Raw genomic sequence first — 21,438 nt, 5'->3', positions numbered from 1 at the left:
TATTTTATTTATTTATTCATTCATGAGAGACACAGTCAGAAAGAGACAGAGACATAGGCTGAGGGAGAAGGAGGCTCTCTGTGGGCAGCCCCATACAGGACTCGATCCCAGGACCCCAGGATCACAACCTGAGCCAAAAGCAGACAACCACTGAGCCACCAAGTCCCCCTAGTGGGTTTTTTTTTACAACAGATTCTTAATGTGATCATCCAGTAATTGTGTTCTTTGGTATTCACCCAAAGGAGTTGAAAACTTATGTCCACCCACTAAACAGATGTTTAAAGCAGCGTTGTTTATAATTGCCAAAGCTTGGAATCAACCAAGATGCCCTTCCATAGATGAATGGGTAAATAAACTGTGGTGCACTCAGACAATAACATAGCATTCAGTGCTGAAAAGAAATGAACTACAAAGGTATGAAAAGACAGTGTGAAACCTTAAAAAATGCATATTACAAAATAAAAGAAGTGAATCTGAAAAGACTACATATTATTTAATTCCACCCATATAGCATTTTGGAATAGGTAAAATAATGGCAAAAAATAAATATCATTGGTTACTAGTGTTAGGGGATGGGAAGAGATCAACAGATTGGAACACCAGAGATTTTTAGGGCAGTGACATAGCACCTATGATTCCATAATGGTGAATACATGTCATTATACATTGTTCAAACCCACAGAATGTACAATATAAAGAGTAAACTATAGGGTAAACTATGAACTTTGAATTATTATGATGTGTTGATATAGGTTCATCAATTGTAACAAAAATACCATCCTGATAATGTGCATGTGTTTATGAGAAATGACTGTACTTCTCAATTTTGCTGTGAACCTAAAATTGCTCTTAAAAATGAAGTCTTAAAAAATAAATTGAAATGTGTAAGGGAATAAATAACAAGAATAACTTCAGAGAGGAGATGGCATTTTAAATCCAATCATCATAGTTATCAGTTATCACCAGTAATGGGACTGGTTGAAATTGAAATCTTGTACCACCTGACAGGATACAGTGAGAGCAGCATCACTTCTGTGATCTCCTGCCAAAGATGCCTAATCTAAATCTAACCAGGAGAAAATACCAGGCAAACCCACGTTGGAGGACATTTTACAAAGTAATTGGCCTTTATTCTTCAAAGGTGTCAAGGTCATGAGGTCCAAGAAAGATTGAGAGCTATCTCAGAAGACAGAAGGAAACCAAAGAAACATGACAACTAAATGCAATGTATAATCGAGATGCACCATTTCGTTATAAAGGATGTTCCTTGGACAACTGACAAAATCTGAATGATCCTGAAATAGATGTTTATAATGCATTAGTGTTAATCCCAAATTGTGTAAGAGAATGCCTCTATTTGAAGAAAATAATTGCTAAACTTTTTGGATGTGGAATGGAAAGATTTTGAGAGAGTAAAAAAAGAAAGAATAGAAAAAAGAAGAACGAAAGAAGAAATTGTTTCCAAGAAGAGAATCAGGGAGAAAAATCCAGATAACAAAACAAATAAATAACTTCATAAAAAATAACCAAATTGCCTGTGTAGGAATACATACTCAAATGGCTAAATACAATATACACTGGTAAAAATATATTTGAAACTCATAATAAAACTCTTAGAGACTTATGTTTTCAAACACAGTAGAGATTTTGTTACAAAAACCTATGTTGGAAACAATTTAAAATGCTAGAGAGAGGGGATGCCTGGGTGGCTCAGTGGTTAAGTGTCTGCCTTCCACTAAGCATGTGATCCTGGAGTCCCAGTATTGAGTCCCACATCGGGCTCCCTGCATGGAGCCTGCTTCTCCCTCTGCCTATGTCTCTGTCTCTCTCTCTCTCTGTCTCTCATGAATAAATAAATAAAATCTTAAAAAAAATCCTAGAGAGAATGTACACAATAGTTCCATAAAAGTAGGAAAGACAAGATGCAGCAACAAAACCTAATGGAAAGTCAAAACCTAGACCAGTTAGTAGAACAGCAGATCACAAAGCTGAATTTTCCGTGAGAATATGTTTATATAGGAAAACTCACATTTCTATTTTGTGGGCCCCCTTGGGTAGCAGGTACCCCATTCAAGGTCAAAAATATCGATTCAACATGCAAAATTAAACAGCTACAAATAGCTGCTCACGCTACGGAACTGGAAAAAAAATTACCTTAAGATTGAAGAATAAAGGAAGCTCCTGCATAAATAATAAAGGTGAAGAAAAAACAACTGACCATAAGAAGCTCTGACCACAGGCCCTCACCAATATCTTGGGCCAGATTAAGAAGTGGCAAGTAAGGGCATCTGGGTGGCCCAGTGGTTGAGCATCTGCCTTTGGCTTAGGTCATGATCCCGGGGTCCTGGGATCGAGTCCCACATCAGGCTCCCCATAGGCAGCCTGCTTCTCCTTTTGCTTATGTCCATGCCTTTCTCTGTGTCTCTCATGCATAAATAAATAAAATCTTTTTAAAAAATCAAATAAAGAGGGGCAAGTAAAACCAGAGAACTCTGAGATAAAATCTTGAAAAGCAGTCACACAAAAAAAGTCTAGTTATCTTCAAAGGGGAAGCTGACTGTCGGATGATTTCCCAGTAGCAGCAATTCATGAATAATGCAGGAGACAGAAAATGCCACCTGAAGTGGTTGCCATTCCCAAATTCTATACCCACAAAAATTAACTTGTTAGCACAAGGCCAGAAGGGTGATCAGATAAACAGAGCTGAAGATATTGTCATCGGTATACGTATTAATAAATATTAGGAAAAAAAATATTAGGGCAACTGATTCCTAAATGAATGTCTGAGCTCTAAGAAGAAACAGTGAAGAGAATTCAAATATGTAAATCTAACTCAAAGAAAGAACATAAAAGACAATGATAGTATAATTCAGGCTGGAGACGAAGCACTGGCGTATTCTGTGATACTCGTGCAATCCAGCCTCTAGCTCACTTTACAGATTAAAGAAACTCTAAAAGATATTTTACAAAGAAAACCCAATGAGTGTGAGAACTTGTCAACGCATAAAAAGATGCTCGCTCAGTAGCACGTATATGATGATAAGAACGTAAGCACTGTTCAAACTAGTCGAGCTTTCTTAAGATAAATAAAACACTTTCATTCTTCATATTTCTGATCTTTAAATTATAGCAGACTTAGTAATATTAGTTTTATATTTTTTCACATCCTATAAATTTATAGCAAATATTAGAAGGGTTTCTTTTTTAAAGTTTTGATAAAAATAAAGCAATTCTAAAGTAATAGAACAATTGTAATTTCACTCAGTGATATTAAGAACATGCTACATGGTTTTGGCTTGCATAGACGTTTTTATGGTTCCATACTACCATGCAAAAACATAACTTCCTGTATTATTATCCTAAACAAACCGTGAACACAGGGTCAATGTACATTTTGTGTACATGCTAAGGAGCAGATAATAAATATTTTCAACTTTGAAAACCACATATAGTCTCTACACCATAATCTTCCTATTTTTTTTTGGGGGGGGGCCAACCTTAAAAAAATGTACAAATTATATTTACTTAAGTCATGAGCTAAAAGACTACCATCTGGAATTAGGCCACCAAGCCTAATTAGCTTACCAAGATACTAAGATAACAAAATGAAGAGTTACAGCTGATAAGGAGCAACAAAAAGTAATAATACAGGATTATTAAAAAAATCAATTTATTCAAAAAGACGTATAAAAAGAGAAAAACAGTAACAAAACCAGATGGTACAAATAGAAAACAAATAGGATGAAAGGCACAAACCTAAATATATCAATAATCATATTCAATGTAAATCATCTGAATACATCAATATATAGCTTAGGAATGAAATTAATCACTTTTAACTTTTACTGGGAAAGTCTCTCCATTAGAATGAAGAGGAATTGGAAAAAAAAAAAAAACACTGTTTTCAAGCAAACTTCTAATAGTTATTCACACTGATCTGAGACAAAAAGGTAAACTTTGCCCTCACTATATCCCACATCCTCTGTCTGAAATTTTGGAGTGGTCTATGCTCCATCTTTCTAAGAATTAATTTAGTTTGTCTAAAAATTGACAAACATTTGGCTCTATTTGCATTCTTTTAAAATGTTTTGTGTTAGGGGGGCACTTGGTGGGATGAGCACTGGGTATCATGCTATATGTTGGTAAATTGAACTCCAATAAAAAAAAAAAAAAGAAAAAATCTAAATGTAAAATAGATAAAGCAATAGCCCTCAGGGGCAATGTGACTTTCAAGAAATAACTCAGTTATATGCTAATTATACCTCAATAAAGCTGGGGGAAAATGTTTTGTGTTGTGTCAAAATGTAAACTTTAGGAAGGTCAGAACTATATCTGATTATGCTAGATCCTTAGCTTCTAGTGTGCTGTAGGTGCTCAAAGAAATATGTGTGTTTTTTTTTTTAAGTATTTATTTATTTGGGAGAGAGAGAGTGCACATGCAGAGAGAGCAGAGGGAGAAGCAGACTCCCCACTGAGCAGGGAGCCCCACGTGGGACTCGATCCCAGGACCCTGGAACCATGACCTGAGCCAAAGGCAGATGCTCAACCAACTGAGCCACCCAGTGCCTCAAAATACCTGTTTGTTAAATGACTGAATAAACGTTATGAGCAACAGACACTTATATTCACTTAATTGTAAATAGTGCATACCTTCTATTTCATATCATTATCTCGCATAATGGAAATATTCTTTCCCAGCCACATTTCCATGCGCTTTCACAGTCTGTATATTTGTTAAGACTCGTGCAAGTTTTACATTGTGTTAACACATCTTAATTGCTTCGTCATTATCCTGTTGTTGGTAGTTTAGATAGGCTCCCATCTGTTGTTTTATAAATAGTATTTCTGTAAACATTTTTGTTTCTTTTTGGAATTAATATTTCCTAAATTGTACAAACTGGAATTGTTGGGTTGAAGATATGAAAACTTATAGTTTCTTACATATTGTCTAAAATATTGACTCCTGATCATTTGAAGCAAATAACTGAGCTATGGTTCCTTATTTACCTGCCAACATCATTTGCACTTACTGTTTCAACTTTATTTTGAAGATGTTATTTCTCTCATCTTTCTAATGACAGTTTGCACTTTTCTTTGTCTTCAATTATATCAGCTGTAATTGAATTTAAAGTCCCTGTATTGTTATCCAGGAGCTCCAATAGCAATTACAGAGAGGATGATTTTTCTATTACCGAGTTGCTAATGATGTGTATTACATGTAATTTTCTTAGAAAGGTTTCTCTCACCTTTTAGAACATGTCTTTTAATTCATTGATTTGTTGTTGTTGTCGTCAGAACCATGTACTTTGTAGGATGATGACATTATGTGACAAGCTCTGGAAGAGTAAATCTCTTCATTGGTTTTCTACTAAAAAAAAAAGTCCCCTTTGAACAGTATCTTGTTTTAGCACCGAGGCAGGAAATATACCAGATTAACCCCGGACATCTTATGGTGCTAGAAAATAAAAAAGTGCTCAAAAACCAAAATGATGGGGTATGTTCAAAGGGATATAGGAGCCAGACAGAAAGAGTTCCTAACGGCCAAATGTGGATCAGTTTGAGCAACAAATTAAAGTAAGTGACACTAGCTCGTAATCCAACATACAAAAATAGTACCCAAATGTCTGAATGAATATAGATGAACTATTAAATAAATGAACAGGAAAGAAGAGGCACATGTCTCACACAGATGAATTTTGAATGATTTTGTAGATTTTATTTCTCAACTCTTTGGAACGGTAAGTGTCTGCCCCTTGACTATGGACTATGCTTTAGTGACCAGTTTCCAGAGTACAATATGGGAAGTGATGCTATAATGGAGACTTTAGCCAGGTGTCAAATCAACATTAACATGATCAGGGATAAATAATATCAAAAGCATGTGCCCAGGTCGTGATATGATGCTGAATGACATTTAACCTCTGTGGTCTTCAGGATCCCCAAAGCTCATAACCACAGTCTACTCTTGAGGAAAATATCAAGAGAACCCAGCTGATTGACATTCTACAAAATACCTGATTAGTACACCTCAAAAATGTCAAGGTCATAAAAGCAAAAGAAACATGAGAAACTCCCACGGTCCAGAGGAGCATAAGAATACACGACAGCTAAATGCAATATGGTCTCCTATTAGGGTTCTGGAAGAAAAAATGGTCATCAGGAAAGATAGAATGAAATCCTAGTGAAATACGGAGTGTCGTTAATAATAATGTAGACATATTGTTCCTTACCTGTGACAAATGTACTAGAGCTATATAAAATCTTAATAATAGGGGAATCTGTGTGTGCATTAATAGAAACTCTACACTTTTGCAGCTCTTCTGTAAAACTTAAATACTTTTTAAATAAAACAATATATTTTTAAAAGTCTTTTTGGGACTCTTTTTGCATTATTGTTCTGTTCCTTTAAAAAAAAAAAACATTTAACAGATGACAAAAATGCGATTTACAGAAACTGGGAAGGAAAGAGAAACTGAGTAGAAACCTATGAGGGGTAAGGAAAATAAGAGTCCGGGTTTCTTTACAATACTTATCATAGGGTATTTTTAGTGAGTCCTAGTTAGCATTCATGAAACATTAATTCAATCACACACAAATTATTTAAGGTAACAAAAAAAGTGGTAGCATTTCCTATTTCATTTTACGTGATTATCATAACTTTGATATCTAAATATGGTAGGAATAGACCTAAAGAAATTTCACAGGGTGAGATCTTGTATAAAAATACATGATTTTATAACAGTCAAATTTTAAACAAAATAAGAGCAAATGGAATACAATAATGGAAAGCTATTATATCATTACCAAATGTGATTTTTTTTCAAATCTACTAGATCAAATAAGAAAAATCATTTAAGTTAATCTCTCAGATTAATTTATTAATGGAGAAATAAACAATTAAATAGACCCATAAATATAACTGATAACATTTCATATTCATTTATGACTTAAAAACATAGCATGCTAGGATTCAAAAGCAATCTTTAGTATAATAAACATATTTTTAAAAGCAACCCCATGAAACTTCACAATTAATAGTAAAATGCCGAACACTTTAATAAAATCATGAACAAAATGAAGATGCCTCCATCCTATCATTTATTCAGTACTGCATTAGGATTTTCTTCAGTGCAGAAAGTAAAAAAAAACAAAAAAAGTTGTTTTTTTCTTGATCCCACTAACATTGTCTCTTTCTAGCTCCTGCTGCATACACTGCTCCTCTCTGTAGCAAGACTCCCTAAAGATGCTGGCATATACTTACTCCAATTTTTCTCTCTTCATTCCTTTTTAAATCCACTGCGATAAGAATTGTGGATGATCATATCATCAAAACCATAACACAAGTTCATCTATAATCTCCAGAGTTAGTGTTCAATTCGAAACTCTCAACACACTTGACTTTCTAGTAGCCTTTGGCATAGTTAATACATTCTCTTCTCCACACATTTTCTTCACCTGTATTCTAGGACACCCCAGGCTCCTAGTGTTCCTAGCAGTTCAACGGATGTTCACTGTCCATTGCATTTGTTGGTTTTTCTTCTCTCCCCACGTGTCCTCCTCTATCTCACATGTATCTCAATGTGGGTTTGCCATGAACACAGCCCAATGTTCTCTTCTCTCATTACACTCAATTTCTTGATATCATACATCCCATGCTTTTAAATATCTCCTATATGTGGATGACTCCTGAGAGGCTCTTGAAATTTTTAAAATAAGCTTGTCTGTCTAGAGTAACGGAAACTCTCATACTCTGCCACTGGGAATATGCATGGGTTAAAATTTAAGAAATTAATATGGCACCATCTGGAAAAACTGAAGCTAGACACACACTATATAGGTCAGTAGTTTTACTCCTAATTATATACTCTAAATTTATTCAATATACATACATGTCAGGATGCTTGTTCAGATGTTCAAAGCAGCATTGCTAGGAACAGGCAAAGCTAGGGAGAGGAGCAGCATTATAGATCCATTTTTTGTTTTTAGGATTTTATTTATTTATTAATGAAAGACACACATAGAAGCAGAGGTACAGGCAGAGGGAGAAATAGGCTCCCTGAGGGGAGTCCCATGTGGGACTTGATCCCAGGATCCCGGGATTATACCCTGAGCCCAAGGCAGATGCTCAACCACTGAGCCACTCAGCCATCCCCGGATCCATTAGTAATAGTGTATCACTAAATCCAAATATGATATAAATATAAAAAGAGACCCTCTGCATAGAAATATGGGTTAATTTCATAAACCTATTTGAGCAAAAGAAGAAAGACACATAAAGAAATAAAAAAAGAAGAAAGACACAGAAGAATATATGAATGATGATTATACTCAGTTTCAGAAATATTTAAAACTCTGTTATTTTGTGTAGGAAGGGCTACATAGAAGTTCAAATTGTAAAGAAAAGCAAGGCATTATTAACACAAAATGAAGCTTATTGATACTTCCTTAAAGGAGAAATGATGTTGTTAATAGATCCATAGAGAGAGTTTCATAAGCAATTTTCCACTTCCATTGATTTATATTTATTCATTAAAGTGTAGATACATGTGTTATTCAACCTCTGTATGGATTACATTGGAAATTTTTTTAAAAGTGTGTTAATAAAAAAAAAAGGTCCGTTAATAAAAAGAATTTATGGATAAAAAATCCTATCTAGTCAGTAGAAAAATTGGTAAAAGATATAAGCACTCATTTAAATAAATGGAAAATGCTTTAAACACAGGAAGAAATACTCATCCTATTTAAAGAGAAATGTTTTCATTCATAAGACTGGAAAAAATTCAAAATGATGATAATAGATTTGATACAATTGTGGAGAAATAGTTAATTTCATCCATTGCTCTTGGCATGATAAGTTGAAACATCACTGGAGAGTAATTCTGCAATAATTATGAAAGTTTAAAATTTCTCAAGACTTTGCTTTAGTGTCTCCACTTCTTGTCATATTCCTAGAGATGTACCAGGAATGTGTGAAATAACAGTTCATAGTATTTCTAAATGATTTTTTAAAATAACCAAATGCTTGTCAAATGGAAAACAATAAAACAAATTATGATACATCCACAGGAAAGAATACTATGCAACGACTACTTTTTTAAAAAATGAAATATAGATTTATGAACTGAAACTGAGACTTCTTAAATTATATTTTTGAGTTAAAAGATTATATAAGATCATATAAGATTATATAAGATTGCATAAAGTATATACCAAGTTATGTAAAAACAAATTATACATGTGTGTTCACATGGTTCTATACCATCTCTTGAAATATACTCGCTGCCCCAAAACACCTGGTAGATGCAATTGTTTCCTAGGAAGAGAACTATGGATTTCTGAGGATCATGGTGGGAATCTTAGTTTTAGATGAATACTCTATTTTGTCCTTCAAATTTTATACAATCTCAGATATAAATTAAATAATAAACATGTAACAAAGTAAATTTGACATCTCCATGATGTAGCATAAATATCTGTTACTTATACAATTTTAGTTCTCTGTTGATGTCGTTCAGAAAACTTGGCTAACAAGACTTATCATTGTACTGCTTACATAAGAATATAATTTTTGGTGAAGTAACACACCTAATATTAATAAGAATAAGAATATTATTAAAAATGGTGTAATGAGGTGTACTGTGGGTTAGTATATAGTCTGGAGTCGTATTTTCTGGGTTAGAACCCCAGCTCTACAAGTTACATGACTGGTGGCCTTAGACAACTTATTTAGACAATAAGGACATATTTTTCTCACTTGTGAATGAGAGATAATTTAAAAAAAAACTACCTTATGTGATTATTGGAATATTAATAATAAATTAAATACTTTTTAGAGTTATCATTATCAGGATATATTAGAATGCTTCAGATTATTATAAATTATATCTTATTTCTCACATTATACTGTATGTAATAATATTTACACTATTGTTTGGGGGGTGGTTTCCAGAAGTGTGTTAAATAGGTATTGCCAAGAAAGGTGTCCTTTTTTTTTTTTTTTTTTTTATTGTTTTACTTCTGTCAGTAATTTAAATGAGAATACTCTTTTTGTTTGGTGATTATGATCATGTATGATGTTGGCTGTTGGTTGAATAGAGATATTTTCAATTCTAATTTTTAATAAGGAAAGTGAACAAATTTGTTGTGCACATGCACAGCCTCTCTTTCTGTCCACATCATACTATCCTATGTCTAGCTCTTCATCATTTCAAAATACCTCTCACTCTTCACTCATTTTGTCTCATTGGTAATATGCCTGTGAGAACCTTCTGGTGTGTTGCCTTCTGTCTAAACCAAAGCTGTCTGACTGCCATTCGCCACAGTTTATTAGAGTAACTCTCTCCTTTGTCCACACTGATTTGTAAGTGGCTACACTTGTCTTTGGGTTGCGTTTGCATTACCCAAGCTTAGTTACCTATTCTTCGGGCTTTTTTTTTTCTCTCTCTTTTGACCTCTATAATAATCCTAGTCTTGTCCCTCTTCCCCACCACCCCACTTCTCCTTCTGTGCCTCTACCTCTATGTTATTTGACTTTTAATCCAAAGTCATGTCCTTGATCTTTGCTTTATCTCGTAATTGTTTTCCTTCAGAAACTCAGCCATCACAGATCCAGAAGCCTGGTCCGTTCATGATTCACAACTCTCTCCGTCTGCTCTGCTAGACTTAGAATAGTCAAACACATACGTACAAACTAAATTTGGTGCTAGATTTGAGGCAGGTTTGTGACAAAATTGGTGTCAAGGAAAATTGAAAAACTCAGTGGTTTCAGAGTGTTTTTTTGTGGGGGGGGGGATATTTGGAAGACACAACACAGAACTGAAAAGTTCACTGATGGAATTTAAGCTAAACAACAGCCAAAATAGGAAATGTTCCTTTAGAAAAATGTCTATAATAGTACATGCTCTTACTTGGTAAAATTTCCTACTTGGTAAAATAATTTTAGTACTGGGCTGAGAGTTGGCATCTTAATTTAAAATTCTAAATTTAATAGTTTTATATAATCCATAAACACATAAAGTATGGTTTAAAATGTGAAGTTAGTGAAAAATTTTTTACCTAAAGAGGAAATCTGAAATTTACATAAAATACCCTTTGCTTATTGCAGATTAGAGTTCTAAGGAGAGAACCAAAGGTGTGTATATTATATCCCAGCAAAATTACTGCTCTTTTTTTTTTTTTAAGATTTATTTATGAGAGTCAGAGACGGCAAGAGAAGAGCGGGGGGAGTGTGCAGAGGGCAGGGGAGAGAAGCCACCCCAGCTGAGCAGGAGTCCCATCTCTGCGTTCAATCCCAAGACCTCAAGTTCATAACCTAAGTTGAAATCCAGTCAAATCCCCTACCCACTGAGCCACCCAGGTGTCCCTGCTCCCTTTTCTAAATTTAGTTCCTCTACATGGAAACTTATACGTTCGTACTGTTCTTTATTTCAGCTTTTAGTTACAATTATGAGAAGCCATAGAACAGTTACTCAACATCACAATAGTCATAAAAACAATAGTAATAGCAATGATAATAAAATAAAATATTAAGGTTAAATAATATTCTTTAATAAAGCGAATGTAAAAATTTAACTATATTATGTAAAAATTTAAGAGCTCGCTTCAGAGAATTTGTTATAGAATTCCCTCCTTTTCATGCTTTCATAAGAAGCAACTGAGAATTTGAATATATGGACATATACAGAGTAAGAGACATTGATGAGCAAACACAATAACATACCCTCCCACTTTTTCATTTTCTTTACTAAAGAGAGTATTATTCTTAGTACAATGGGGACAAAATTTAATTGGATATATAATTATGGATTGTCTCCAAAAATGAAAATGAGAAGGCTTTGGTAGAAATTCATAATACCATAATAATAATTTCCCATGCTTCATGACCATTACACATGCACCTGTTACTGATAAATTACCTTGAGACACTTTCTGCTGAGCAAATTTACATGAGATTTAATACATTTTTCATCCACAGAGATTTCTCTCAAGTTTTTGCTAAGGGTAATTGACTTAATTTTCACATCATCTCCATTATAAAATAATTATGTTTCCTAAAAGTTTATATTTGAAAAATGATGGGTTAAATTATACATTTAAATTGAACTATTTTTACATACCAGGTAAAGTTTTTCAAAATGTATTTGGCACAGAAAAAATTTTGAGTCATCCTGTATTATCAGTCTATTATTATATGAAAGCTCTTCTATCTACTTCCAACTATTACTAGCCTTTGTGAATTCACTGTCCTAACATCACAGAGCAAAATTCTTTAGAAAGTAAATCCATAATTGTATTCTATCTAAAATATGTTCTAATAAAAATAAGTTCAAGGGTTATAACATAGGGAGGTAGATTTTAAAAGATGCTATGTGACTAACCGAAGAAACAGGGAAAGACAAGAAGAAGCTTCTGTGGATAGGGGTTAGTAAAATGGGGAACATGAGACAGGAATATGCAGAAGGAAGGCTGTCGTGGGAAAGAAACGATCACATTAGTAGCATTTCTGGGTTAGGAACTCAAGGGGGAAAAATAAAGAATGGGTGAAAAAAAACTTCCCATAAATCCCGGGAGGACAGAATGGGCAGGGGAGTGTGACAAATGCGTTTAGTTGGGTTTTGTGTGTGTCTGTGTGTGTTGTTTCATGAAGTTTGTAAAATAAAGTCATCACACGTATACATGAGTCCTCTTGATTTTGGTAACATGTCATGTCAATAACTTCATGGAAGGCTGCAGTAAATGTATGTTATCGCTACTACTTATAAGGACGTATAAAAGAATGATTGTGGTGGTTGTTCACATAGAAGCACCCCATACTTAATTCTATTTATCTCATTCACTTTTTTTTAACATTCAACACTTGACAGTTTGCTATTTTTCTGTATTTTGAAAAGGCTAAAAGGGAGACTATCTCCTATTATCTTAAATGGGAAAAAAATATATATAATGCTCTCACATTGTACCTAAACTCAAAACCAATGTCCTCAAAAGCAACCAAAGTACAGTAAAACCTATATACTATGAATAACGTGCTATAATGTTAATATGTAAAATGCCTAAACCCATGTTACCTGAAGGTTAATATGAATTTACATGGCTTCTCTGTGTGTTTATAAATCTTGCTCACATGCTTTCTGACAGTGTTTGTTGTCTTCAAACCATCTATGTGTGGTTTTAAAGTTTTATTTTCAATGGAAGCGTATCTGCAATGCAATTCAATACCTTTCTAAAGATTGCTTTGTTAAATTATTATAGTGAGCTTTGAGAATGTAAGCATATTTTCCCTATATAACTGCCGGCTGAAATATCATTGTATTGAGAGATATAAATATTGTATGCACTTTGAGAATTAAAAACCAAGAGGTGGTCTGCCTGGGAAACATTATCAATGTTCTGCAGGGCATGCCTCTTTTTAAAAATGCTTTAATTTCCTCTTGCTTGAGGATTAGTGTAAAAAGGTCTTAAAAACTCTAATTCATATTCACTTTATTTTGTGCTCTTTATATATCAGGGAAGAATGTCTTTATTCATCCAAAAAGTCCAAATGTCCCCTCATCAGGAAGGTCTATAACCATCTATCTAAAGGAGTTTCTACCAACATCTATCAAATCATCCTGATTTATTTTTTTCCCAGGACTTCTTCTATTTAAAATTACCTACTGTGTTGTTTCATGCCTCAATTCTTTTAATGGCTGCAATTAATAAGGTCCAAATAGAAAAGAAATACCGACACTCTGCCCGGCCCCATCCCACCACTAAAATCAGGCTGATATATATTGAGCAGTTGAGGAGTTTCCTGCTGTTATTACTTGTTTTTTAATGTAGGTCTTTTTGGTCATATTTGGACTAAAAAAAAATCATCCGGATTTTTAGCTTCGAGAACAATATCATGACAGTTATTAAACTATCCAATTCTCTGAAGAGAATATTCAGTGTCCATTAAAATGTTTGCAGTTCTCTGAACTCATATGTAGCATAAGTTTCTCCACGTATTCGATTCAGATCTGTTCACCCCAGGAAGACGGTAATGGAGAGGTTGGGGCAGTTTCTTATCTCTATCCAAGTTCCAACTATTCTTTCTCCACTGCTCCATTGTAAACAGGTTTGACTGGATTGCACTCACTTTTTTTTAAAGATTTTATTTATTTATTCATGAGAGACAGAGAGAGAGAGAGAGAGAGAGAGAGGCAGAGACACAGGCAGAGGGAGAAGCAGGCTCCATGCACCGGGAGCCCGACGTGGGACTCGATCCCGGGTCTCCAGGATCAGGCCCTGGGCTGAAGGCAGCGCTAAACCGCTGAGCCACCCGGGCTGCCCCTGCACTCATATTTTTAATGGCAAAAGGAACATGGTCTAATAAGATGGGCACAGTTGGTATTTATGGTATCCTGTTTAAAACTGGGTCATTCTTTCACGGATCATGTTTTATTCAATTTTTGGAAAATCCTTCTAGAAATTTTCAACAATCACCTTTTATGAAGTTTTGTACATCCAAATACCTCCAAAGAAATATCAACAGATAAATAAAAAATAAAAAGATATACCTCGACTGTCCATTCTAACTTTCAATGTTATTGATCTATGCAATACCAATCCAAAACCGTTTTATTTTTTATTTTTTAATAATAAATTTATTTTTTATTGGTGTTCAATTTGCCAACATACAGAATAACACCCAGTGCTCATCCCGTCAAGTGCCCCCTCAGTGCCCGTCACCCATTCACCCCCACCCCCCGCCCTCCTCCCCTTCCATCACCCGTAGTTCATTTCCCAGAGTTAGGAGTCTTTATGTTCTGTCTCCCTTTCTGATATTTCCCACCCATTTCTTCTCCCTTCCCTTATATTCCCTTTCACTATTATTTATATTCCCGAAATGAATGAGAACATATAATGTTTGTCCTCTGATTGACTCATTTCACTCAGCATAATACCCTCCAGTTCCATCCATGTTGAAGCAAATGGTGGGTATTTGTCATTTCTAATGGCTGAGGAATATTTCCACTTTATTTACAGTACTTCAGAGATAGAACATGGGGATTATTTGGCATTTATTTTTCTCTTCTTGGCTTTTGGGTTCTGTGCTCCATCAGAGATTAACCTGCTGTTAGCTCTACTTATTATTTTCTCCTTCTCTTAAAAGCAGATATTTTGTGAGCAGAGAAACTATATTTTTGCCACTGTACACTTAATGCAATAGTAGTACCTGATTGGTACATGTAGATATTTATTGAAAGAATAAATGCATACTTCATTCCTAGTAGGCTTGCGGAGCCCACAAGTCTACAGAGAAGGATGATCGAGAGGCTGGAGCTAAATGCATGCCCTAAGGATTAGATAGGACATGAAGGAGAGGAGACCTTGAAAGAAATCTAGGTTTCAAAAACCAAATACTCATGGCAACTCTGGAAGGAAGAAATAAAATTATAACTGAGAGCAGTTTCGGAAGTAAGAACCCAGAAAGAACTAAAATAAAGATTGAGCTGTTTAGGAAAATGTAAACGACAGGCAAACTAGGACAGGGTTTCTCTGTCTTGGCACTACTTATGCTTTGAACTAGAGAATTCTATGGAGGTTTGTCCTGTGCATTGTAGGATTTTTAGCAATATCCTTGGGTCCTGGCAACTAGACGCCAGTAGCAACCCCCTCACCTGGTTGTTTTCATTATATCGAGAAATGTAGATAGTTACCCTAATTATTTTTAAAGTATTATTGTGTTTTCACTGCCTGGGGTGAATTGTCTTACTATGCTGACTCAGAATCAGTCGTATTGTTACCCAAGTACGTTATTAAATTTTTGGTGTTTGGGGATTCTTCTCAGTATCTGGTTTTGATTAAAAATCTAATTTTAACATACTCTTCTCCAGTTGAGAATAATTATATAAAATGCAGACAAAATTTTTGCAGTAAATAAAATGAGTATTTCTCTTAGAACTCTGTATCTATTATACTAAAAGTAAATTCAAGAGTATCTAGTTCAATGTCATTATTTATTCTATTGAATATTTGGAAGCTAGAGATTCAAAATTATTTGTCCACGGCAACTGAATCAGGCAGTGAGAAACTGTGATTAAGAGTTATGCTTAAATCAACAAAAGTAGTTTATAATCACAATGTTTTTCAAATTAGAAAACTATAATACAGCTGTAGAAGGTTGCAATATGAAAGCAGCGTAGTACAGAAATGGATCACTTGGAGTTCAAGTTTTACACCCCTTGGAATGGAAGGTAAAGTCAATTTTGTGATTATCTCACTGAAAAGAAAAAAAATAACTTACAACAAACATTTTGGTTTAGAATGTATTTGATTGCATGACGTAGAGGAAATTTTTGATCATTGAGAGCTGAACAAAGAAATGCTTTGAGTTCATTTTCAGTTGGCTTGTTTTTTTTTTTTTTTTTTTTAATAACTGTGAGAAAAATAGTGGTAGAAACAAGGTTACATCCTAGTTCCACTGATGGTTGGTTACAGTCTTTTCCTAAGCTCTTACCCAATGAGAAGCAATTGGTTTTTCCCTGTTTTAACTCCCTAAGTAGTAATGGGTTTTTTATGTAGAAATTACATGCCGTCCATTCTTTATAGGATGTGGTTGGCAGATTGTTATTTAAAAAAAAATGTTTTCCTTCTTTGCATATGTGGTTCAGGCTTGTCCTCACTCCATCCGTATAATTCTCTCCGTTGTTCTTATTCTCAGTTCCCCAAATATCCCCCATTCCAATGGAGTGTCTATCATCTTCCCATATGTCAATAAGTAGAACACTACCACTACCTCTAAGCTAACCTAGAGGCATCGAATCACTTAGCATCAGTATTAACTCTTATGTTAAGGGTAGTAAAAACTGGAAGTGAAGTTTCTGAAAGAAAGGATGAATATATAATACATTTATCGTAAGTACTGTCGGAAAGAATACTTAGGGGATTTGAAATTTTTTACCTTCATTTTAATTTATGTTTATTAAAATATTCTATATTGCACATTGCCTTTTTGACATATGCAGATGTGTACATTTACAACTGAAAAAGGTTTCTAATTTGCTTCTATCACACAGAAAAGGAAGAATAATATTTGGGTTGTTACTCAGCTATTAGAAATGACAAATACCCACCATTTGCTTCAACGTGGATGGAACTGGAGGGTATTATGCTGAGTGAAGTAAGTCAGTCGGAGAAGGACAAACATTATATGTTCTCATTCATTTGGGGAATATAAATAATAGTGAAAGGGAAAAGAAGGGAAGGGGGAAGAAATGTGTGGGAAATATCAGAAAGGGAGACAGAACGTAAAGACTGCTAACTCTGGGAAACGAACTAGGGGTGGTAGAAGGGGAGGAGGGCGGGGGGTGGGAGTGAATGGGTGACGGGCACTGGGTGTTATTCTGTATGTTAGTAAATTGAACACCAATAAAAAAATAAAAAAATAAAAAAAAAATATTTGGGTTGTATATATCAAGATGCGTACATTGTAAGTATTTGCCAGTTTCAATTGCCCTTAGGAATGTAAATTCTCGACTTGTTTTCCCCATTAAAGAGCCAAGTAGTATCAGATGATTCTGGGAATTCAGTTCACTGCAACTAATTCAATCAACTAAATCTTAAGCTCTACTCAGCAATAGAGACCAAGTGAACTCTACAGTAAAGGTCTTGATCTCAAAGTGCTGACATTCTCCTGAGAGACAACAAATGAAAGTACTTAAGTCACTGGACTATCATAAGAGAGTATATAATGTAATAGTAATTTTTCAACACTTATTAAATCCTCATTAAAATGTACTAGATGATGGAAAACACTTGCAAATAAACCAAATAAGTGCTATGTTTAGGAAGAACCAAAGGGGAACTACTTTATAGTTTCTTGGGTCTAGATTTCTTTTATTTCATTTTCATGTGATTGCTTTCATGAACTTAAAGTTGTCTATCACAACAACTATAACATTTACCTCAACCCTCTGATCTTAGGCATCCAATCAGGTGCGACCTGCGATGTCTGCTACTATGTGCTTTCTGGTAAGATTACTCTGATTGCTGTTGCTTTTCCTCCTTCTTCTAGTCAATACAACATTTAACCTTTAATTTCATCTTTGTCATTTTGCCAGACATTTAAAAAGGACTGAAATAATTGGAACATGAACAAACATAGCCAAGTGTTTTAAAATCAATGAAAAAATTCTTTCAAAAATAGTTTTAAAAAATAGTTTAAAAATAGTTTTTCTTAGAGGATAAAAACTTCTAGTACAATTTTAATTATTTGAACAAAGCTATTAAAGTTTAGGTTAATACAAAATTCTCCATCATGAAAAAAAAAAAAAAAAAAAATTCTCCATCATGGTATCATAATTTGTATAGGAGTATGTGACCTAATTTTACAGTGTTAACAAATGATGGATTAGCATGTGATTATATTTGGTTTTATTTTACTAGTGTATTTCTCAGTTTTCTTTGATATATTTTATGCTGTCCATAAAAATAACCAAGGCTATTAAAATGAACTTCCTTAAGACATTATCTAACTTCTAGCACATTCAGATAGTGCCAAAAAAGAACACTGAAAATGAATACAATGTAGTATATAAAAACATTCATCATTACTTTTCATTTCATTCTCAACCATAACTATTTTTCCTCACTAACTTTTATTATTGAATAGAATGAAAACTTGTTTCTGTGCACATATCACAAGTAAACTACTTCTACCTGCTTCTCTTCTATTTATTTTTCCTTTATACAAATGTGCCCATAGTATGAGATAAAAGGAAAATAAATAAGACTCATATCTGGAATACATTTTCTTATCAAAAAGCTGATTTTTGTCCTTAGGTCATATTTTTAATGACATTTGCCCTCTCATTCTGTAGAATATTAAACAACTTTTATTATTATTTTTTTAAACAACTTTTAAATGTCTTTTCTTCCTACTGAATTCAAGAGCAATATGTCATTTTAAGCAGCTATCTTGACATAGTTTTCTCACTATCACTATGAATCCTAAAAGTGCAATTTTTAGTACTTATTTAATCCATAAGGAAATGGGCAGAGTTAATTCTAGCAAATGAACTTCTACCTTTATCATGCTGTATTTACATATTCCATAGTTTTTCAAATTACAATGTGTATTCCATAAACAACAATTGCTTTAGGGATATTTAGAGAATCAAATTTATTAGAAACCTTCAAATTTTCCTTACTAAGACATGTAAAGAAAGAATGTAAATATTTGACATTTCAGTGCAGACTTACCTTGCCCACGTATTGATAATCAGATCCTGTATATTCCTCCAGTAAGAAAAATTGATTCCACATCCACCCACGTTTTTGACGATGCAGAATTTTGCCATCACTCCTAGGTACACGTGTACCTAAAGTTCTCTTCTGGGGCACAGGAGTCCTTCTGAACATTATCTCTGGAGAACAGAAATGTGGCAGGCATACCCAGAGTAGAAATAGTACCAAAAATTGATATATTGTCATAGTTCACTTCTTGAAAATTTCCAACGTGGATGAAGAGAAAGCAGTCTTATTTTATTGGGTTGAATTTTACTGTGTCTCAACTGGTTTCCAACATCTCATCAACGCCTTGGACATGTCTCCAAAAACTTCAAACAAACAAACAAATAAAAAAAGTCAGTGGACAACATTATGAATGTTACCTGTCACTTTAAACTTAAAGTGATAGAAATTAACTAATAGCAACTAAAATGTTTACTTTCTCTCTTTTATATAAAATAATGATTAGCCTTGGGAAACATACCTGTCTAGTAACATGTCTAAATTTATGAAAAGACCATGGGAAATAATTTCTTTCAAATAGTTCTAAGGAAGGGGCATATTATGCTTTTATCTATTTTTTTCTTTTGTCATTACAACAGGTTTCAAGAATTATTATCCCTATATAAAATGAAAATGTAGTTAATTCTGCATGTCAAGTTTTTCAGAGTAATTTAACATAAATTGAAACATTGAAAACAAAATAGTGATTCAAACACACTATAGAAAACACATCTGTTGGCAAAGCAATGACATTTAAATGTTTATTTATTATTAATTAATTAATTTATTCAGATAAGGGGTGGTGGGAGAGAGTGGAAGAGGTGGGGCTGGGGCTTGTGCTTATATCTGTTTTTTTTTTCCTACTGTGTTTCTCGGTTTCCTGTCTCCTTCAGGTCTGTCTTAAAATCTTTCTTCGTATTCCATATACACCAAATTACTACGAGTACTTCATTTATTTATTGGGGGGTTATATTCTGTCCCCTTGCTATAATTCCATGGATTATTTCGCTGCTGTATTCACAGTGTCTACAACAGACACTTACACACAGTAAATGATCAATAAACATTTTAATTGAGTAAATGAATACACCGTAAATTGATTTGAAAATCTGGACCTTCCCCGTTTCTATATAGTTATGCCTCAACATTATGCATGGAAATACATATTTTGAAATCATAATTATTTTATTCTTCATTTATATTATTGTGAATCCTAACAATATCATTTTTATTTTAAAATCTTCTTTGCAGATTGTTTTTTGCCTGTTTGTTTTCCGCTAGGTATGAATTTTATTCCAAAATAGGATAGAATGTTTGTTATCCAAAAACTGGTTTGGGGACCAAAAGGATTGAGTTCCTCTTCTCTAAGATAGCAATGCATTCGAAGCACTCCAGCATTGACACTGACATTTGTGCTTCCATCTACAGTGATCTGTAAGCAGTCTGCTTACTGCTTTTTTTCTTGGTTTTATTTTATTAAGAAGATTTAAAGGTTAATGCAAACATGCTTTACAAATAAGATTAATGGTGAAGCAGAATTTCCCTTGAGTGTATTAAATGACAGTAGAGCTCTCTACAGCATGTGAAGCATTCAACATGACAGATGTAAACTGTATTAAGAAAACATCATGTAATGCTATACTTTGAGTCGAGAAATTATCTGATACATAAAATGATTTTACATTACAAAGCACTGACTTTACAGAAACTTAAATTGATTGGATTCTAAGTAATAGGAACATTTACCAAAACAATGTTTGTCTTCTTACATAACAGGGCATGATAGATGATATTCTCCATAAACATACACAGTTCTAAGAGAGGAAAGTGTGTAATTCAGAGTATCTGCTCTTTTCTGTAAAAGCTTTAAAACTTATTGAAACAACAGTCATTCTCATCTATTTCTTCATTTTAAAAATATATTTCAACAGTTGTTGAAATATAATATATTGGTGATTATTTTTAATGCAATTATAACATTATCTATAATTTTAAAAGCCTAAGCATCAATATTTGGGGAAGAAGTAGGTGAAGATTGCATCCAATAAAAGTTGTTAGCAAATAACTGGAGCTTCACATGTGCATGGAATCTTTTTTTCCATAATCACTCTAAAATCTATTATTTAATAATAAGTTTCCTGAAGGGTCTATAATAAAATACATTACTTAGTACTGATTTAA

General features: G+C 33.8%; 1 protein-coding gene across 3 annotated transcripts in view; it reads right to left on the bottom strand.

The window, feature by feature from the left end:
* LOC144313063 (cadherin-10) overlaps positions 1 to 21,438 on the bottom strand; it is a 175,545-nt gene that overhangs the window by 92,595 nt on the left and 61,512 nt on the right. For all 3 annotated transcript variants that reach the window (XM_077896363.1, XM_077896361.1, XM_077896362.1), the window contains exon 2: positions 19,228 to 19,583. In XM_077896363.1, the coding sequence (XP_077752489.1) occupies positions 19,228 to 19,458 (231 nt within the window). In that variant the 5' untranslated portion in view covers positions 19,459 to 19,583. The remainder of the gene's footprint in view (positions 1 to 19,227; positions 19,584 to 21,438) is intronic.

This window comes from Canis aureus, chromosome 4, assembly GCF_053574225.1.
Source record: "Canis aureus isolate CA01 chromosome 4, VMU_Caureus_v.1.0, whole genome shotgun sequence".
Lineage (NCBI taxonomy): Eukaryota > Metazoa > Chordata > Mammalia > Carnivora > Canidae > Canis > Canis aureus.
This window is presented reverse-complemented; position numbering and strand designations above follow the sequence as displayed.